The following is a 22829-nucleotide window of genomic DNA, read 5'->3' as shown; positions in this document are numbered from 1 at the left end:
TATTTTGTTGAACTTATTTCGCACATGTATAACCAGCTAGTTTTGCAGGTCAGACTCCTTGGAGGGAGGGGGATGCTAATGAAAACCCCACCTCACCCCAAAGAGCCCCAATTGGGATTTGATCCCATGACCTTGAAATCATGAAACCAAACCTTTATCACTAGGCCAAACTTTGCTTGGTGGTTGAACTTAACTTATCTTTAATAACTATATATGTGCAAAACTCAATGTTCCTTCCATTTAAAAACGAATCAAATATTAATTAAAGATCATACAATTGCTCATCAGGAGAGTGATTAAGTGGCCCTAAAAATTGCCAACCCTCTTATTATTGAATTTTTATTGGTTAAACGTTATTTTTATGTTATTTCTCTCCTCATACATATTAATATTTATTTTAATATATCTAACAAAATCAACAATCCTAAGTATATTCAAACATTTTCCTTTATTAAAAGTTTGAAGATTCCCACTTCATGGAGGTTTTAACCCACCACCATTCTTTAATCATCATCCCTGTGGACCCCACCACCCCCTTAAAAATATCCCCAAATTAGATTTCCCAAAAGTTGGTGAATTAAGAAAGCTCACCATTAAACTCTTCATAGCCCCTCAAAAAAAAAAAAAAAAAACTCTTCATAGACGAGTCTCCTCCTTCGCTCCATTATATTTCTCCTCCCACCACCACTTCTCTAGTCAAACATACATCACACAAACATACCAACCAACCCCCAAAAAGATTCTTAAAAAAAAAAAAAACACCAAAAAAAATGGCATCTGCTACATCTGCAAAATCTTCATCAATCATCACATCTCTTAACAAATCCCAAAAAAACCCAAAAATCACATCCCCCAATAACCTCTTTTTCCTCAAAACCAAATCACCTCGTCCTCTACCCAAAAAAAACCTTGCCATAACAAACAATGCCTTATCATCCCCCGTATTGACAACCAGGGAGACGTATGCCCCCAAGGAAGTCAACAATGGGGCTAGTTCGCTTCGAACCCGCCCCTCAATCTTGGTCTCCGAAAAACTCGGAGAAGCAGGACTTGCGGTATTAAGGCAGTTTGCAGATGTAGAATGTCTCTATGATCTCTCACCCGACGAGCTTTGCGAGAAGATTGTGCAGTTTGACGCGCTGATCGTAAGGAGCGGGACTAAGGTTAACCGCGCGGTGTTTGAGGCTGCGAAAGGACAGCTGAAAGTGGTTGGGCGTGCTGGTGTTGGAATTGATAACGTGGATCTGCAAGCGGCTACGGAGTTTGGTAGCCTTGTTGTGAATGCACCAACGGCTAATACTATTGCTGCTGCTGAGCATGGGATTGCGTTGCTTACGTCTATGGCTAGAAATGTTGCACAGGCTGATGCTTCCATGAAAGCTGGTAACATATCATATCTTTTTCTTTTTTTGGTGATTTCTTCCCTTTTTTGGTTTTGTCGTTTGGTAATGTGTCCACCCAGGTATTGGGTTGTTAATTAGATCTTAAAAAAAAAAGTGCAGCTATTAGGTAGATGAAATGAATTCAAATCTTTTTGTTACACATTTTGGGTACCATTTATGTGTCACTTATTCTAATGGATTGATCATAATATCTTTTAAATTTTAATTAAAAATTAGTGGATGATAGTGATATGATACTAATAACACACAAGAATAGAATATAAATTTTTGATTCAAATTGAATACTTAAAATCACTTAAAAAATGAGAAAATGGATTCCTAAGATTAATTCGCCAAAAGGACTTAATGACGATTAAAGTTTGGTAGATCAACGACAAAATAGAAAAGTAACTATCACAAAAAAGAAAGAATAATTTATTAGTAGTATTTATTCTAATTAGTGGTAGCTTGGTAGTAATATTATTTTAGTTTAAAGGTTGAAAATTACATATTTTTATTTATAAAATGAACATTTTTTTAGAAAAAATGGATGGTTGATTCGTTCAAGTTTTTCATAGTATATAGGAGAGTGTATTTTCCGGAGACTAAAGTATATACTCTTATAAAACCAACTGAAAAATAAATATAAATAAATTGTACTCTACCAAACCTAAAATGAATGCAAGTATGCAACAGGTTAATATACATATGTCAATATACAATAATATTAGTACACCGTATAGTATAAAAAGTTGATATATAAAAATATACAGATAAATTCTAAAATATAATTTTAACAGCGAAACTTTAATCCATGGTGAAAGATAAGGTACTTATTTAAAAGAACCAATAAAAAAAAGGTGCTTTCTTGAAAATTGAAATAAATAAAATCGACCTTCGAATTTGTTTCCGCATACAGACCTAAGAAATGTTACGGGGTGACATTAGTCAATTAGATACAATACTTAGTAAATTATTAATTAAGGTCAAGGCACTGATTTTTTGGGAGACTTGTGGAAAAGTTCATGGGATCAATCGAAGAATGAAAGCAAGTGAAGTTCGATAAATAATACATCCACTGCTGAGTGCTCACTAGTCCATCCACTTGAGATTCTAGATAGACAATTGTCGAATTGGATTCCTAGAAATTTCATGCAGTAATGTCTTTTTTTTTTTATACTCAATTAATGAAGGTAAAGTAACATTAGACGAGGGTATCAAAAATCTATGTGTAAAGGTGGAGAAAAAAAGTAAAAAGTGATGTCAAAAAATGAAACAAGGAAAAATGAGAACAACATTAACATTTTAGGACACCCAGAATACAATATGAAAACTATAAAATGAAACGGAAAGAGTATAAAATATCGATAAAAAAATATAAAATATTTTGTTATGCAATTACGAACTAGGATAGTCCTTCTCTTTCATGTCATCATGTATAACATATAAGACACCAATTCTTAAAAAATAGAAAACGAAAGCAAACAACCAAAACTCTTTTATCTTTCCTAGCATAATAGAGAAATGTTAAATAAAAAACATCAATTTTTTTAGTGAAATAGTAGCATATTCTGTTTGTTTTCCTTGTTATGCCAAAACTCAAAAGAGAGTCCTACTAAATTCTCCTAACATTATTGTACTAACATGTTCCATAACAAACAAAAAGTAAGGGAGGAAACTCCACAACCACACTTTCATTTAGTATATACCAAAAATGTTGGGAAAAAAATATTTGGACCATTTGCAAGGTGTAGTGGAAGGGTGATGGTTGGAATTTGCTTATACTCATTGAGTAGAAAATTTTCAGTTTAAGTAAAAGACGTTTGTACAATTTTATCATGTGTATTTTTAATTTTTGCCTTTTAAAGTGAAACGGCCTCAATTCTAACACGCACAACCCAACTTGACAACTAAAGTTTTTATAGAAAAGAAAAAGGAACTTTTTTTTTTTTGACGGGAAGAAAAAGGAACTTGACTAAAGTCTAAAGTGAACTTAAAAAAAAGGTCATCCTGATTATTTAGAGAGAGACAATGACAGAGATCTGTGCACATTTTTTAAACTGCATAACATGCTTAGCATTTACTTCAGTTAGCATGATCACGAGTTACAACTCTGCTACTTCAATTTTCTTGTTTTGCATTTAAAAATCATTTCTAATAAATCTATTAATTTTTATATTTACACTCCCAAAGCTAAATCTAAGGCGACTAAATGATAAGAATTCCCGATCTCTTCGTTTTAATTTTGTTTGACACTTTGGACTATAGATACAAATTTTAAGAAAAAATTAGGCTTTAGTTCCAGACGAAGTCTTGAGTTTTTGGCATTTTCATGGTAAAAATATCATATAATGTTGTATAACTTATTAGTTAAAATTTTAGTATATTAACTTGAGATCACGTGGTCGATGTTTTTTAATATATTAATATAGATATCAAAGAATAAAAACAAAAATCTAAATCTTGTACGGACCAAAATACCAAATCCATAAAAACTGTATATTGAAATTAGTATTACCTAATGTAATAATAATGATGATAAATTTTACAACTCCGAAACGAGAAAGGTGAAGATGGAATTGGTAGAAAAAACACTTTTATCTTATTGTTACTCTCATTATTTTTACGATCCGATTTGTGTGGACCTGATTCACAATAAAATTAGTGTGCACCAAACTCAAGCACGTGAATCGGAACACACACTACTATGATACACAAAAACTCACTATATCACAAACAAATACAATATATAAGATAGAAATACACTATATCATAAACAAATACATTATAACACAAATAAATACTATAACTCTTGCAAAAAAAAAAAACACTATAGCACAGAGAAAAACACTACACCACATACAAACACACTATATCGAAACTGACAATATTATAATAATCTTCTATAACAGGTTCAATTATACAATCAAATATAATACACAAAAACACACTATATCACACACAGATACACTATATCAGAAAAAAAAAAAATACACCATATCACAAACACACTATAGCACAAATAAACATTATCACAAATAAAAAACTATTTAGAGAGAAACACACTATACCACACATAAACAGACTATATCAAAACTGACAATATAATCCTAATGTTCTATAACGGGTTCAATTGTACAATCCACTATATCACAAAAAATGAAAAATAGATTAAAAACTTGAATAGGGAGAAAATGAAGCAGCTATGAGAGAAACTGAAAAAGTAAGGAAATTTAAAAGAGAGAAAGACAAAATAGTAAAAGTTATAATCATTACTACCTATATAACATCAGTGTGCACCGGATTCATACGAGTTTTTTTTTTTTATACTTCTATAGTTCTAAGTTTTTACTACTTTTATAGTTCTAAGTTTTTACTATTGAAATTGCTTGTCAAAGTCGTTAATAGATAAAAAAGTGTATATCTTCATAATATCAATTTATCTACTAATATGTAATTAAAAGAAATAAATGTTCAAAGTTGTAAATTAAATACCATATACGAGATGAATGAATTCGAAAAAGATAAAGGTGAATGTGTAACAACTAACAAGTAATGTTACTTATACACTTGTCACAAGGTACAAATCTACCCTTAATTTCTCTCTATTTGACTACCTTGAAAAAGTAACTATTTGTAAACTATGTAATTTATATTGGATTTATGCAGTTACTTGCAAATCTTAGTGGTATTTTTCTAAACTTCACAAATTTCCCCTAATTTTTCTGGTTAAAGTATTCAAAACACCCTTCAATTCGTTGAAAATCAAAAAATAAAATAAAAAATAGAAGTATGTCACTAATATATACACTATGTGCATCTATGATCTATCGACATAAAGTTGACAAAGCTTGAAACGGAAGCTCAAAAGTCACAATAATGGGTCCATATGAAGCTTGAGAGTTACCTATGAGCTCAAAACCTCACACCTGACCTTAGTGGTCCACTCACTTCTGGTAGACGTTAAATTCGTTGAATAAATGCAGTACTGAAGACTTTGATGTCTATATTTGGTGGTTAGATCTTTGTTTTGAGACACGCTCAAACTAGATCTTGTCACTTTGTGATTATTGTATTATGCATCTAGTTATTCGATCCCATCACCGGACCCAATATTGTTTGTTTCCTCAATTACATCACCAAGCTCAAACTATACTTTTCCATTTCTTAAAGCTATCTCTTAAAGAAAAATACAACAGATAATAGAGCTATAACATATTCTTAATTGTTATAACACAGAATTTTAGAAATAAACTATAGGGGAAATTTTGAAAAGAGTGTAAAATATGTCAGTGTTTATGTAAGTCATTTCTAATAACAATCATAATTTATGAGTTTCTCCAGATAATAATCAACATTTGTTAGTCAATGAGCTAAATTAACACCAAGACTTAATTAGTATGAATCTGTGAAGAGCATGATCTAACACTTGAGGTTCTCCAGGGAAATGGCTAAGGAGCAAGTACGTAGGTGTGTCTTTGGTGGGGAAGACTTTGGCTGTGATGGGATTTGGGAAAGTGGGATCAGAAGTTGCAAGACGAGCAAAAGGGCTTGGCATGCACGTCATTGCCCATGATCCTTATGCTCCAGCAGACAGAGCACGTGCAGTTGGTGTTGAGTTGGTTTCCTTCGACCACGCCATCTCCACAGCTGACTTCATCTCTATTCATATGCCTCTCACTCAGACAACTAAGAAGGTCTTCAATGACACCACATTTTCTAAGATGAAGAAAGGTGTGCGCATTGTAAATGTTGCTAGAGGTGGCGTCATTGATGAAGATGCTTTGGTTAGAGCTCTTGATAATGGTGTAGTTGCTCAGGTACAAATCATCCTGTGCTGCTCTAAATATAGGACTTCTAGTAACTAGATTTTTAAATAAATCCATTGTTCCTGCTCTGCAATCTATCTTATTTGGACACGTTAATTTACTTCAAGTACCCGTGTCACAAATGCTCGACCCTTTAACATGGGTATGGACACTTTTAACATTTTGGGCCAAATCATGGAATTCTTTTACATATAACCTAGTCAGAGTAACATAATCTGCAATCTGTTGTGCTTTGACTAACTACAGTTCTTTTGGTATGGAGTAGGCAGCCCTGGATGTGTTCACAGAGGAACCCCCAGCAAAGGAGAGTAAATTGGTGCAGCATGAAAATGTGACCGTCACACCTCATCTTGGAGCCAGCACCAAAGAAGCTCAGGTTAGTCTGTCACAAGTATTGGTCAATATATTTTCAGTTTCTACACCTTTATTCACCCTCTAAAATATGTTCTACTGATTCACTCCCTTAAATTACTTAGGAAGGAGTGGCTATTGAAATAGCAGAAGCTGTTACTGGAGCACTGAGAGGGGAACTCTCTGCAACTGCAGTGAACGCACCAATGGTTTCTGCTGAGGTAAATGACGTGCTTTAGAAAATATTCATATATTGGTTGAAAGAGAAATAAGAGATTAAAAAAAATCACCTTTAGATGAAATATGTCTAAGAACGATTGGTTGGCAGGTTTTATCCGAACTAGCTCCTTATGTCCACTTAGCTGAGAAGCTAGGCAGACTAGCAGTACAGTTAGTGGCAGGAGGAAGTGGGATTCAGACAATCAAAGTATCTTACAGATCAGCAAGAGGCCAAGATGACCTTGATACCAGACTACTCAGAGCAATGATCACCAAAGGTATCATTGAGCCAATCTCTGACATGCACATCAACCTTGTGAACGCAGACTTTACTGCCAAGCAAAAGGGTCTTCGTATAACTGAGGAACGGGTTTCTGTGGACTCATCCCCTGAGAATCCAATTGACTCTATCCAAGTCCAAATCCCAAATGTCGAATCCAAATTTGAGAGTACCATGTCAGAAAAAGGAGATATAACCATTGAAGGAAAAGTGAAGGATGGAATTCCCCATTTAACTCGTGTTGGGTCATTCGGGGTGGATGTAAGTCTCGAAGGGAACATTATACTTTGCAGGCAAGTGGATCAACCAGGCATGATAGGAAAAGTAGGGAACATTCTTGCAGACCATAATGTGAATGTGAATTTTATGAGCGTTGGGAGAACAAGCAAGAAGCAGAAGGCTATAATGGCAATAGGTGTAGACGAACAACCTGAAGAGGATGCCCTCACAAAGATTGGTCAAGTTCCGGCAGTTGAAGAGTTTGTGTTCCTCAACCTCTAGGTAGCGTATAGGAGAGAAGATTATAGAATAAAGGCTGGCTTCTAGCATTCAGGAAGATTGGTCACCCTTCTTCGCAATATAGCCAAGGATTTCAAATCTCCCCGTATTTATCTGTGTTGGTATCAATATTTCAGGACTAGTGCTCTCCACTGGGCTTATCATAAGTTTTAGTAAAATCCAGAAAAAAAAGGGAGGGGAAAAAGGAACAGAAGAATTCTGTGTGTGTAAGTGTGTTAAGTCGTTGTTATATGTGCTCAAGTGGATACTAGCTTCGAAGATTACATAAACATTAGTGTCCTTATTTTATTATAGTTCAAATTTTAAATGAGTTGGTATGAGGTGCAACATGTATCTATATTTACAAACTTACAATGCAAGGGAAATGGACAAATAAATATTAGGAAAGCACCAAACCAGGAAGTGCTTAAAAATAATGTTTCACACAACGGATTTTATAGTTTCACTCCACTAAAACAAAGTATATATCATATGGCTGTGGGTCCATCATTTCCAAGAAATCATATATAAGACGGACAAGCTAAGAGTTGTTATTTTTCTGTGTGCCAAAATCATAAAGAGAACTAAATCATCTCCTGTTTAAGAAAGGTGAATACCTAAAAGACTTATTAGTGTGCGTGCCATAAATAGAAGGAACAAGCGAGCAAGTCTAGCTATTTGGAGAACTGTCCTGATAAAGTTTCGAGAAATATATTGGATGACTTGAACTATGAAAGAACTTAATACAATACTTACACTATTTTGTGCTAATAAACCTATTGAACATAGACTTGTAGAGTTAGAAAATGAGCCAAGTATTTTCCTTATCCAACAGAAATTTCACCACTTTGAAATCTATCAGAAACCTAATACGGGTGAAACTGATAATACTCATCATTCTCCACTGGACATGTGAGGGAGCATTATGGTAAAACCACTTCGTAGTTGGTATTGGCTGATACCAAGTGATCCTCTTAGTTCAGTGGAGAAGAAGTTATCCATTTAGCCTTTTTTCAAGTAAAACAAGGAGAGTTAGAATCGAAAAAACCTGAATAAAGCTAATAAGACTTCTTATTCTTCCGTCTTGCAGTAGGATTTATGTCCTCTAACTGCTTCACAACATCTCTCATTGTCGGTCGTTTGCTTGGTTCTCTTTCAGTGCATCTCAGAGCTATAGAAAGCACACCAAATACTTGTTCCATACCGTCTGAATCCATAGATTCCTCAGGAAGGGTTTTGTCAATCACAAAATCGATCTGTTCAGAACAGTTCAAAGCTGACCTCACCCATCCCACTATATTCATTTCCTCTGGAAATGATGCATCTACAGCCCTCTTTCTGGTTAACAGTTCAAGCATTAGAACCCCGTAGCTATATACATCAGCCTCTTTACTCCTAATTGTTGCAAAGGCCACTTCTGCAGAATAAATTCAGTGGAAAAATTATACTATTACAGCATGAAGGAAAAGAAAATCTTCTAGAAATATAACATATGAGCGATTTCTCTCTGTAAGTGGCTTGTAGTCACCCTTAGGCTTTAGGTGGATAAAAGCAATTACCAATTCACCAAATCAAATGCAATTTCAGACAAAGATGACTGACAAAGTTAAAGGGTGGAAAATCAGAAGTGCAGACGCATTACCTGGTGCAATATAGCCAGTTGTTCCAGGAACTGCAACTGATTGTATCAAAGTTGGTGATTGATCTAAAAGCTTAGCAATGCCAAAGTCTGAGATGTGAGGCTCCATTTCGGAGTCCAAAAGTATGTTCTCAGGTTTAATATCACGGTGTATGATAGCAGGATGACAATCAAAATGGAGGTAAGCCAATCCTTGTGCGATTCCAAGAGCTATCTTGTATCGCACATCCCACGACAACAAAAGAGGATCTGTTTGCTGGAGAGCATCACGCAGACTTCCATTTTCCATGTAATTATACAATATTAGACCATGACCCTTCCTCAACCAAAACGCATCCAATTTGACTAAATTACGATGCCTGATTTTCCCGAGTGTCTGCACTTCTCTAATCATACTCTCATTGGCACCAGTCTGCCCACCAAAATCAAGCTTCTTGACAGCGTAGATTTTTTCTGGATCCAAGGAGGCTTTGTAGACAGTTCCATGAGCTCCTCTTCCGATGATGTATTTTTCATCGAAATTTTCAGTAGCCTCGATTATTTTGTTGAGCAGGAAAGATGTACCTTCCTGTTTTGACATTTCAATGTCTTCTTTTTGTCTTCCTCGATATCTGACACAGATACAACAAAGAAAAAGGGCTAGAAGCACAACAAATAGCCATGATCCAAGAGCTGTAATTGCAATGTGGATACTGTCAAACCCACTCTTTGGACTGCTTTTCTGTGGTCTATCACATGGCCTGATGTATCTTGTTGCTGTGCAATTAGAATAAGTGACTTGGGAGCAGTCAACACAAAGTGCAGGATTTCCCAAGAATGATGATGGTGACCTGTTCAGCATCTTCATCAGAGTGACAGGTATTGGACCAGAAAATAGATTATATGAGACATTAACCTCCACCAACGAAGGAAGATTTCCCAAAAATCCTGACAGATTGTTGTAAGACACATCCAGCACCTCTAAATTGGTCAATTTTCCAATATTAGAAGGTAATTCACCGGCTAGATTATTGCTACTAAGATTCAAAGCATATTTCAAATTTGTCAACAAACCGATAGAAGAAGGAATTTGTCCTCCGAATGAATTGCCACCAAGTTGAAGCTCTGCTAACATTTGAAGTTCGGATAGGAAAGGTGGAATCCCTCCAGTAAGCTTGTTCTCTCGTAAATTCAAGACATATAAGGCTGTCCAGCTTCTTAGGGTCGACGGAATTGACCCATTGAAGAAATTGAAAGCCACATCAAACTGAAGCAACTTATTCCACTTCCCAAGCTCAGGTGGTAATGATCCTCCCAAATGATTGTAAGACAAATTCACTGCTCGAAGATTTGCCAAGTTTCCAAGCTCCGGCGAGAGAAATCCAGTAAGCTTATTCGACGACAAATTTATTGTGGTGATATTACCACAATTCTCAAGGCTTGATGGCACTTTCCCGTGAATATTATTTCCACTCAAGTCCATGAAGTAGAGGCTGTGGTTCTCAGCAAATTCAGGAAGCACCCCTGTCAGCTTATTTTGTTCAAGCCTCAACCTAGTCAAAGTTGAGCAACTTCCAATATCAGGAGGGATGCTACCAGTAAGCATATTGTGACCCATGTTAAGAACCTTCAGCTGTTCACCAAAGCAAAGATGAGGAGGAATGTCACCACTGAATCTGTTGTTTGTGAATTCAACCTGCACCAGTTTACTACTGATCCCCAAACCTCGCGGAATGATCCCAGAAAAATGGTTCTCGTGTAAAGAAATGTTCTTCAGGTTCTTCAACTCTGTCATTTCCTGAGGCAGCTCTCCTGATATATTGTTACTATAAACGATAATGTGCTCAAGGGTCTTAATTTTCCATATACTGAGCGGAATTTCCCCCGTCAGGCGATTTTCAAACAATTCAAGGCGACGTAGTTCATTTAGAAACCCTAGTTCATTTGGAATATCACCCTCAATCATGTTCTGTTTAAGCTGTAAATCAATCAAGGACTTGCAGTCCCCAAGCTCCGGTGGTATCTTCCCTGACACAGAGTTCTCTGAAAGATAAAGAGTTGATAGCTTGGATAGTCGGCCTAATGAAGATGGGATACTTCCTGATAAGTGGTTATTTATTGCGGCAAACTTAACCATGTTGCTGCAGTTACCCAATCCTTCAGGAATGACTCCATGAAAACTATTAAAAGATAAAACTAGTTCCTGCAAATTCTCACAACTACCAGACCCTAAAGAAATGACACCTTCCAAATTGTTTGAGCTTACATCTAGATATACCAAACTATCAAGTTTATTTAGACTCTCAGGCAATACACCCACCAGTTTGTTATCATTTAGATAGACTTCCTCGAGCACAGAACAATTCCCAAGGGAAGAAGGAATAAACCCAGATAACTGATTGTCATAAAGATAAAGATAAACAAGTTCACTAGCATTCCCTACATTAGAAGGAATAGAGCCATTCAATCTGTTAGTATTCAGAAAGAGAGACTGTATATGTGGAATACGAAACAAAGATTCCGGAATTCGGGACGTCAGTACATTGTTAAACAAGCTTAGATACTGTAAATTGTGCAGAATCCCAAGAGATTCAGGAATTTCACCACTCAAATTGTTGGATGAAAGGTCTATATACTCAAGAAGACCACAGCTGGAAATTTCAGCAGGAATAGAGCCAGAAATGGAGTTTAAACTAAGATCAAGAGAACTCAAATAAGATAATTGACCAATTTCTGGGCCTAAAAAACCAGAAATACCAAAATTTGACATATTGAGAGAAATTACATTATGGGTTTTGTCACATTGAACACCTACCCAAGAACAAGGGCTGGAATGGGTGTTTATCACTGAATTAGGAATAACCCAGTTAGCTAAAAGTGATGTTAGAGCTTTTTCATCTGAGCTCAAAGCAAATGCAGTTTTAAACAAAGTAGAAATGCAAAATAACAAGAAAATGGTGTAACTGCAGTTTTTAACTTCTGCCATTAAATATAATCTAGGAGAGAAGTGAAGAAAAATGTACCAAATTGGCAGAATGAAATGGTTGGAGGTTATTTCATATGGAGCATGATAGAGGAAACCAAACCCATCAAAAAAAATCACACATTTTCTACGATTTACTAAAAGAGGTAAATAACACAGAAAGAGATTACTGACCAGTGAAGAAAGCTAGGAGAGACAAGAATTTTGGAGTATCCTTAATTAGTCGTAGCAATTCCACGCGGTTTCAATATTAAATGTATCACTGTCTCTTCTTATCAGGATTTGTTCTTTGTGTTAGTTTATTCAACCCTACCAAAGTCAATGTGAACAGGTATGAACACACTACAAGTTCATATATTGATGAACACAATACAAGTTCATATATTGATGAACACACTACGACTTCATTCATTGTACCACTAAATTTTGCTCATTTCAAACTCATCATCTCTTTTAGTATATTTTACTTAGATGAATTGAAATGAATAATGAGCAAAAATATTAACCTTAGGTATACCAGGTTCACAATACACGTACCAAGTTCACAGTACACCCGGTTGTATGATAAAATTTCATTATACACCCGTATATACTATGAGGATGGTACAAGGCTATTCTTTTGCTCATTGCTCATTTGAAATCATCCAAATGAGCAAAATTTCTATATAATAAAAATATATGATGATGAGCTCACACTCTATTACCCAAAAGAAAAATATGAACCGTTCTCAATTTTTATTTGACCTTTTATCTAGTGATCAACTTTTAAGCTCTGTTACACTAATTTGCGGGGTACCAATATCAAGCAAAGTATAAATTAGATTGCCATAATCCTACATACGAACCAATTAATCAAAAAATAGAAAATTAACAACAAAATACGTGCAAGTGAATCTAAAACTGTTAGGGAATATGATGTAATAAGGAGTTTCCTTGTAGTTGGAGTCTTTGTTTAGACAGGTTTATATTGTTTTCTATTTCATTTAGGAAACATATCTCTTGTATCATATATATTGGCTGATGAATGAATGAGAACAAACAACACACTTTACCCTAATTCTATCATGGTATCGGAGCAAGGATAAAATATCAAAAAAAAATAAAACCCACATCATGGCCGGCGAAGATGAGGGTAGTCTCACCCCACCGCCGCTTCCTTCTACAAAACTAGACATCACTTCACCCTTTTACCTTGGCACTGGAGATCGTCCCGGTGACTTTATAACTCCCACTCGCCTTAAACAAAACAACTATGATGAATGGAGTGCAGACATCCGACTTGCTTTAGAGGCTCGCCGCAAATACAGTTTTCTTGATGGCACCATTACCTCTGATGTCCCTCCATGCACCGAAGTCGATTGGACTATGGTGAATGCTATGTTGCTCTTTTGGATACTTAGCACTATTGACCCCGACGTCAAAGGTACGTTAACTAAATATAGAGAGGCTTATCGTTTGTGCGTGCATCTTAAAACTCGTTTTTCTACTGTTAATGGCCCTCGCATTCGACAAATTCGTTCATCTATTTCCCGTTGTGAACAAACCAAAAGTATGTCTGTTTCTACGTACTATGGCAAGCTTAATTCATTATGGGAGGATTTGTTTCATCTTGTTCCTTTAATAAAGTGTTCTTGTTGTGCGAATTGTACCGCGGGTTCTCTTCATGAATCTCATCGTGAAACCAAGAAACTGCATGATTTTCTTATGGGTTTGTATTCCGGTTATTACTCGCGTCTTCGCACGCAAATTTTATCCATGGATCCCCTCCCCTCTTTAGGTCGAGCATATCAACTTGTGGCCCAAAACGAGCAAGTTCGTCTCGCCAAAACTAATTCTACATAACCCCGTGATGTTGTTGGGTTTGTTGCCCGCCCAAATTCATCTCTTGCTTGTGGGCCTGCTGATTGCCCCATCTGCACATATTACAATAACAAACCGGGCCATGAGTCAACCCGTTGTTACTCCCTTCTGTTTTGTACGCATTGTAACAAAAATGGCCATGATATTAAGGGTTGTTTTGAAATTCATGGGTACCCTGAGGCTGGCCCCATAATTCTCGCCCAACAGCTCGTGGGCCTCGCGCTCCAATCCAGGTAGCTCGTGGGCGTGGCTCCTCTAAGCCCAACGCTAACTCTGTTCTTGGCCCAATAGCCCAGACAGCCACTCCATCTACCGCCAGCACTTCCTCAAGTCACTCCACCTTGTTCTCGGTCGATCAATGGAAGGCCCTTGTCGGGCTTCTTGGCAATGCTCGTATTCTTGAGGATCAGCTAAATGCTATGTTTGATTTCAATTTTTGGATTATTGACACCGGTGCTACGCATCATCTTACTGGTGAAATTACATGGTTGTTTGATTTGGTTGATATTCCACCATGTCATGTTGGGCTTCCTAACAGTGACTCAGTTGTAGGGTTCTGTTTGTCTTTCTCCTACTATTACTCTTTATGATGTTCTGTATGTTCCTCAGTTCAGTTGTAATTTACTTTCGGTTTCACAACTTACTAATGATTTGCACTGTGTTGTTCAATTTTCCTCCTCTATGTGTGTTATACAGGACCAACTGAAGGAGATGATTGGAATGGGATGTAGAAAGGATGGACTTTACTACTTCAATGGAGGTGACATGATTAATCACATTTCAGTGCATGGTGCTGTTTCGGAGTTTGATTTGTGGCATCGCCGGATGGGTCATCCTTCAGAGAAAGTGGTAAAGTTACTTCCTCCTTTATGTGGTCATAAGGGTAGTTTACATGGCCATTGGGAGGTTTGTTTTCGTGCAAAGCATCCTAGAGACAAATTCCCTCTTAGTACCAATAAAGCTTCTAGAATTTTTGCAAAAATACATTGTGATTTGTGGGGCCCCTATAGGCACCTCTCCTCTTGTGGAGCTCAATATTTTTTTACTATTGTTGATGATTATTCTAGATCAGTTTGGGTTTATTTGATGGTTGAGAGAACTTAAGTGTTTCAAATGTTCATGAATTTGTTGCTATGGTTCAGTGCCAATTTTCTACCACCATTCAAATAGTCCAAAGTGATAATGGGACAGAATTTAATTGCTTGCATGATTATTTTGATGCTATGGGAATTCTTTTCCAAACTTCTTGTGTTTCTACTTCACAACAGAATGGTCGGGTTGAACATAAACAGCAACATATTCTTAATGTTAGTAGGGCTCTTCTTTTTCAAGCCAATCTTCCTATCTACTTTTGGGGCGAGAGTGTCCTCACTGCTGCTCATCTTATTAACCGCACTATCACTCCTTTACTTCAAAATAAAACCCCATTTGATGTTCTTAAAGGTCTTTCTCCTGCTTTTGAGACTATTCGTACTTTTCGGTGTCTTTGCTTTGCATATAATCACAAAAGTAAGGGTGACAAATTTGCTAGTCGAAGTCGAAAATGTATTTTTGTGGGTTATCCTTTTGGGAAGAAGGGTTGGCGCCTCTATGATCTTGACACCAATGAATTTTTTATCTCTAGTGATGTGAAATTTTTCGAAGAGGTTTTTCCATTCATTACCCCTGATGATGTTAATATTGATCCTCACACTTTATTTCCTCCCTCTCGTGAACCTATCCATGAAGATTTTGCAATTTCAGAAATTTATGACCCCCCACCTCAAATCATTCAATTAAATTTCTCTGAGCCCACTCCACCAAGTCATCTAACTACTCCTAAGCCCACACCAAACAATTCGAACTCTCTCTCATCACCTTCTCCCACTAAGCCCACATACGTTGTTCCCCTACTTACCATAAATGGGCCTCCTGACCCCCATCTCTCTCCAACAACCCAGCCGCCTAATTCCTCTTCTACACAAATGCAACATCATTCTGGGCCCAGCACCACGAATCCACTTCACAAATCTCAGGCCCCTTCTCCAAAAATCCCGCCTACTCAGCCGCTCCCCAATTCTCAGGCCCACCTGCCTTCCATTTCTTCGCTGGAGTTGGGCCCCGTGTCTAGCCCAACTCCCGCTTCCGATGACCTGCATTTCTCCACCTCTGTTGGGCCTCCGTCCACTAATTTTGTCCCCTCTGCTTCAGACGAGCCCACTGCTCCTTTGGGTTGCGGCTTTCGCGAAAAATACCTATCAGTGTTACTAAAAGATTTTGTCACCAACGATGCTCAAGTGGTCAGTCCATCTTCTTTTGCTTCTCCTTCCTCCTCGGCTACTTCAGGTACTCCTTATCCCATAGCTCATTACATCAATTGTGCAAATTATTCTGTGAGTTATCGAAGGTTTCTTGCAGCTGTTGTGACTAATACAGAACCGAAGACATTTAAAGAGGTCATGCATGATGTTCGGTGGAAAGTATCTATGCAGGATAAAATCCAAGCTTTAGAGGATAATGGTACTTGGACTTTGGAGCCTTTGCCTCCTGATAAACGTGCTCTGGGTAGTCAGTGGGTTTATCGTATCAAATATGTTGCCAATGGCGAGATTGAACGTCTCAAATCTCGTCTTGTAATTTTGGGCAATCATCAGGAAGCAGGTATCAATTACAATGAAACTTTTGCTCCTGTTGCTAAATGACTATTGTGCGTGCCTTTCTTGCCATATCAGCTTTCAAAAACTGGGAGCTTCATCAGATGGATGTTCACAATACCTTCCTCCATGGCAATCTTGAGGAAGAGGTTTATATGAAGCCACCACCTAGTTTTCAGGGATCTAATCCCAATCTTCTCTGCAGACTCAATAAGTCATTATATGGCCTTAAACAAGCATCTCGATGTTGGTTTGCCAAATTGGTAACTGCTCTAAAAGCATGTAAGGGCATAGTTCAGATTAATGTGTTGGTGTATGTTGATGATTTGATTCTTTCTGGTAATGATTCTGCTGCCTTACATGCTTTCAAGTCCTATTTGTGTGCTTGTTTCAAAATGAAAGATTTAGGGCCTTTGAAGTATTTTTTGGGTATTGAGGTTACCCGCAGTTCCTTGGGTTTGTTTCTCTGTCAGCGGAAGTACACTCTTGAAATCATCTCTGAAGCAGGTTTATTGGGCTCCAGGCCTAGTTCCTTTCTTATCGAACAGAATCACAGATTAGCTCACGCCACTGGTGATCGCTTGCTAGATGTTGCCACCTACCATCGGCTAGTAGGTCATCTCATTTATCTTGCGGTTGCCCACCCCGATTTGGCCTATTCTGTTCATGTGCTCTCCCAGTCATGCAGGCACCCCGACAGGAACATTGGGATGTCGCTCTGCGTGTTGTTACATATTTAAAAGGCTCTCCAAGTCAGGGTATTCTGCTTCGCTCTGATAGTGACATCTCCCTTCACGGGTGGTGTGATTCAGATTGGGCTGCCTGCCCTATTACTCGTTGCTCTTTGACTGGTTAGATTGTGTTTTTAGGTAATTCTCCTGTCTCATGGAAAACCAAGAAACAACATACGGTCTCTCGCTCCTCTGTTGAGGCCGAATATCGATTTATGGCTGCTGTTACTTGTGAGCTCAAATGGTTAAAATATTTGCTATTGAGCTTAGGTATCAATCATCCAAAGGCTATTCCACTTTTTTACGATAGTCTGTTTACATTACCCATTGCAAATAATATTGTTTTTCATGAACGCACAAAACATATTGAGGTGGATTGCCATTTTGGCTATCCTTGATGGTCTCATTGCTCCCTCCTATGTGTCCACCAAGGCACAACTTGCAAATATTTTCACCAAGGCCCTTGGCAAGGTCCCGTTCGAATTTCTTTTGTCCAAGTTGGGCATTTTTTATCCATCCCATGCTCCAACTTGAGGGGGTGCTAGGGAAATATGATGCAATAAGGAGTTTTCCTTATAGTTGGAGTCTTTATTTAGACAGGTATATATTCTTTCCTATTTCATTTAGGAAACATATCTCTTGTATCATATGTATTGGCTGATGAATGAATGAGAACAAACAACACACTTTACCCTAATTCTATCAAAAACTGACACGTAAATGGACATTTGGTTTAATAAAAGGAACTTTAAATACTAGTAGTAGTAATAATAATAATAATAATAATAATAATAATAATAATAATAATAATAATAATAATAATAATAATAATAATAATAATAATAATAATAATAATAATAATAATAATAACAATAATAATAATAATAATAATAATAACAATAACAATAACAATAATAATAATAATAATAATAATAATAATAATAATAATAATAATAATAATAATAATAATAATAATAATAATAATAATAATAATAATAATAATAATAATAATAATAATAATAATAATAATAATAATAATAATAATAATAAAGAGCATCTTTGTTTTTAATAAGGGGATCATCCAACTCTAAATTGTTTTTTTTACGTAATACATAATGTTATTTGCGTAAGACACAATGTTGGAAAATAAGATTGAATGTGCATTTATAATATAAAACTACTAGCTTTTAACTCGTGCAAAAATGCACGGGACGCCATATTTGTATGTGATATTATAAATTATTTATCAGACAAAAAGAGACATGTTATTAATGTCAGCAACATTTTTGTTTAATGAGATTGATTGAAATCAAACTGAATTGACAACACATTATGATAATAAAAAAAAAACAATTACACTATCTAAATTGTTACATAAAAAATTGGGTCAATTACAACTCATACACGATTCAAACATTTTGAGAAACTTCCTCATAAACCACATTGGTTGAAACAGATGAGCTGCCACAATCTTTATCACATATTAAGATTTTCATACCATTTTTGCTTGTAACTCTTGAAATAGTAACATATAATTGTCCGAGGTTAAATACATAACCCAGCTTAAATAAATGGGTAACTTTATTCCCTAAATGGGTCAATTGACTTATACAAAGTTGGCTTGTTTAACATTAAAAGTGACCCATTCTGAATTAAAAAGTAACCCATCTGCACTTGAAAGTGACTTGTTTTGACCAAAAGTGAAATAATCTGACATAAACTTATTATACTCCTAATACATATAATTGTAATTGAATATAAAACCTACTAACCCTAACACTCTAATCATCCACCACTTCGTTATACACCCTTGTTCCTCGGCCCTCTTCCTTCATTCTCTATCTTTCACTTCGAATTTGCCAGAATTCAATTTTTTTTCGTACCGAAATTGCCAAAAATTACAACCTTAAATTTATGGGAAAATTCCTCAGGTACCCCTGAGGTTTGGCGTAATTCCCAAATTACCCCCCACATTTGGGAAAAACCTCAGATACCCCTGAGGTTTGTGTTTGTGCTCAAGATACCCTTACTATGGATGGAAACCTAACGCCGTTAGGTTTTCCTCTCTTTCTCCCCAATTTTTCTTTTCTCTCTCTACCCATCATCCTCCACTGATGAACATGGAAGCTTTCTCTCTCCTCCCACCCCACTCTAAAGCCCTAACCACCCAACCCCCACTACCTCCCCTTCCCCCCACCCCACCCCACCCCACCCCACCACTACCCCTGCAGCCCCCTTCCCCACCCTCCACCACCATACCTAACAACCCCCCTCCCCCACCAGATTAGCCCACCCCCCACAGCCTGCCCCCTTCCCCTACCCCGTCGCGAGAACCCTACCCCTCCGTCCCCCACCCCACCCCGTCCAAATCGACGCCCAAACCCCTATTGAAATCGACCGCAACCCTTCCTCACCCAGTTGAAATCGATGCCCAGTTCAATTTGGTTAATGAGCAGTGGCGAAATCGATGCCCGACGAAGAAGATCGAACAGTGAAGTTAGCAGGCCAGAGAAAAATCGATCTTCTTCAGTCAGAGATTTGGAATTTGGGAAAAATAGAGGAGAGAGAGAGAGATTGCGAGAATGGGGGCTGCGACTGGCAGGGGGTGGGGGCTGCGGGGGTGGGGTGGGGGCTGCGGCAGTGGGGTGGGGGGAAAGGGAGGTGGTGGGGGTTGGGTGGTTAGGGCTTTAGAGTGGGTTGGGAGGAGAGAGAAAGCTTCCATGTTCATCAATGGAGGATGATGGGTGGAGAGAGAAAAAGAAAATTGGGGAGAAAGATAGGAAAATCTAACGGCGTTAGGTTTCCATCCATAGTAAGGGTATCTTGAGCACAAACACAAACCTCAGGGGTATCTGAGGAATTCCCCAAATGTGGGGGGTAATTTGGGAATTACGCCAAACCTCAGGGGTACCTGAGGAATTTTCCCTAAATTTATTGATCTATTTTATGACAAATGATATTTCGATTTTTTGCACCTAAAAAATTACTTAATTTTTATCAATTATATTTCAGCTTGTTTGATATTTGAGATTAGATATTATTTATATCATTTACATACATGTTGTGATGGTGACTTGTGTTCAATTGGGCCGAAAAGTTGATTAATATTTTACCTCAAATTTAGTTTTTTACAATTTTACAATATGTTCCTTGAAATCTTGTGTAAATAATTAAATATTTAGTAAGATATTGATGACCTAAAAGTCGTGACATTGTAATTTATCCTATGTACTAAATATAAATTAACAAAAATTAAAGTGAAAAGACATTTTTCAATTCAATTTATTAAAAAAATAAGTTTGACTTATTACATGCATAAACAATATATTTCATTATTTATATCTCACATTGACTGCTCCTTACAAAAGTGATATCAAGAATTCGAGCATCAACTCTGTGACTTTCATAATTGTAAAACATGTAGTTTGCTTAAAGAAACAAAAACTTCATAATTTATATTAAATAAATGAATAGAGAAACATGAGCAACGTAAAAGTTATAGGTTTTTGTTATTATGTTCCAATGAACTTGTTCTCGTGAATTTTATAAGTTGTAGTACTTATGTTCGACTTTGATATATTAAGTTAGTGTTAAACTATAAATTAAAATTGCAAAAAAGGATCTCGGTGTGAAAAGTATATGGATATTATGCCATTGGTGCATGGTGTCATCAATATAACTCATGTATATATGTTATTTCGTTAGCAAGTGTATTTTCTTGGAGAAAAATTAATTGAGTATTTATGGATGCACCCACGCATTACGACCGGCCCCAGTAAACCCACTTGCAACAATGCACGAGAAGATTTATATAGATATGATTTGGACTCGTGCATAATGCAAGAAAATTCTTTTATTAATTAAGTAGTTGTTTTTGTTTCAAATTTATTGAATCAATAATTATTATTAGAATTCGTGCCTTTAAGATGGAAATAATGTAAAATGTAACATTATATTTCATGATATATAAAAATCCTGCTTTCTTACAACATTTTTAAACTTTAAAAATCTTGTAATCGTAATATATACATATATAAATACATAGATGAAACAAAATACACATTAAAGTGCGCGGGAATATTTTGTTTTGTAAATTTAGGATTTTAGGATGTTTCTCCTAAAATCATGTTTTGAATATTAGCTCGTGATTTAAAGTTTTTATAATCATATTGTGTAATAAAAATATATATTTTAAAACCGACTTATGACCCGTGCATTCAATGAATGATGTAGCTAATGTCATGATAAAATACACGGGAGATTTATTGTTGATTAGATATACTGAAAAATATTGATGATTATATTATTTATACAAATTCTTTAGTAACACAGATATACAAATATACAACAAAATAAATGTGGGACAGGGGTAACTTTTTGCCTTAAATACGTCAATTTTATTAATCTAGAAGTGACCCATTTAAAATTAAAAGTTACACTTTGCTTAAAAGGTACCTCTTTTAACTTGTGAAATCACCCATTTGATTTTTTTTTCTTAATTATATTTCTGAAGATTATCTGTAGAATAAAATTATTTTCCCCTTTTCTAGATTCTTTGTTATTCTTTGATCTTTGATTATCTTACTATTAGATATATCTATTAAAAGGCTTCTACACTTCGAAATCACTATTTTGTTTGTGATGGTAATTGACAATGGTATATCAAATCTTCTTGAGCTACAATTATTTATAATTATATGGTTGTTGTATAATAATTACATAAGGTAATTCATTTTACACGAATTTTTTCAATCTTCGATAGCCCGACTGTATAATAATATGGTTGTTGTATAATAATATGGTTGTTTTTGTCATTTCATTTAATTTCAATTATATAAACCAAACTCCTATTTTGAAAAAAATCTATCAATGTCGCTTGTTTCCTCTTAATCCAGTCAAATCTAAGTGAAACTGTGAGAGTGGAATCATAGATTGTCAACTTTCTAATGTTCTAGTTTTTTTTTTGTATCATACTTCATCGTTTTTTGTTTATACTTCAAATCGGTGAATATGCACTTAATGTTTTTGTTTAATTAAAAGTTGTACCAATTCTCTTTGCTTTAACCCCACTAAATCCTAATAAGTAGGTGGTCATTGAATTTTTGAGTTGATGATTTAAGCTTTAATTTGTAACAACTTTTTTAAAAAGTATTTTTTTTTACCGAGAATTAAAAATAAGGTGGTTGACAGTATGTATCTACTTCCGTGTATGATATAATGAATTTTTTTGTTTGATGTGGAGAGTGGAGAGAAAAATGCCAAAAAAATCGCTAATATATATTAAATAGGAAAACAGTTCGAAATTAATCTACATAAATATACAAACTTGCTAAAGTTACAAAGATTGTAATTGATGCATTCCATTAATCAGAATTACACGTAGCAGAAGGTAGTGAGGGGGCTTTTGCAAATGACATGTGGACAGACTCTTTTAGTGAATGACAC

The 22829-nt window shown here is 36.0% G+C and overlaps 2 protein-coding genes across 2 annotated transcripts; one reads left to right on the top strand and one right to left on the bottom strand.

Annotated features, from left to right (window-relative positions):
• Window positions 1–572: 572 nt before the first annotated feature.
• Window positions 573–7890, top strand: LOC104901403 (D-3-phosphoglycerate dehydrogenase 1, chloroplastic). The gene is made up of 5 exons (XM_010688975.4): window positions 573–1383; window positions 5826–6202; window positions 6477–6587; window positions 6688–6783; window positions 6891–7890. The coding sequence occupies exons 1-5, from the start codon at window positions 771–773 to the stop codon at window positions 7560–7562; spliced, it is 1869 nt and encodes a 622-aa protein (XP_010687277.1). The 5' UTR covers window positions 573–770; the 3' UTR covers window positions 7563–7890.
• On the bottom strand, window positions 7525–12507 carry LOC104901402 (receptor-like protein kinase). The gene is made up of 2 exons (XM_010688974.4): window positions 9202–12507; window positions 7525–8976 (listed from the first exon to the last, which is right to left on the bottom strand). Exons 1-2 carry the CDS (start codon window positions 12161–12163, stop codon window positions 8618–8620), a joined length of 3321 nt encoding a protein of 1106 aa, XP_010687276.1. The 5' UTR covers window positions 12164–12507; the 3' UTR covers window positions 7525–8617.
• Between the last annotated feature and the right edge of the window lie 10322 nt (window positions 12508–22829).

Source organism: Beta vulgaris, chromosome 8, assembly GCF_026745355.1.
Source record: "Beta vulgaris subsp. vulgaris cultivar EL10 chromosome 8, EL10.2, whole genome shotgun sequence".
In the NCBI taxonomy this organism is placed as follows: Eukaryota; Viridiplantae; Streptophyta; class Magnoliopsida; order Caryophyllales; family Amaranthaceae; genus Beta; species Beta vulgaris.
The sequence above is the reverse complement of the archived record's forward strand: the minus strand, read 5'-3'. Positions and strand labels throughout refer to the sequence as shown.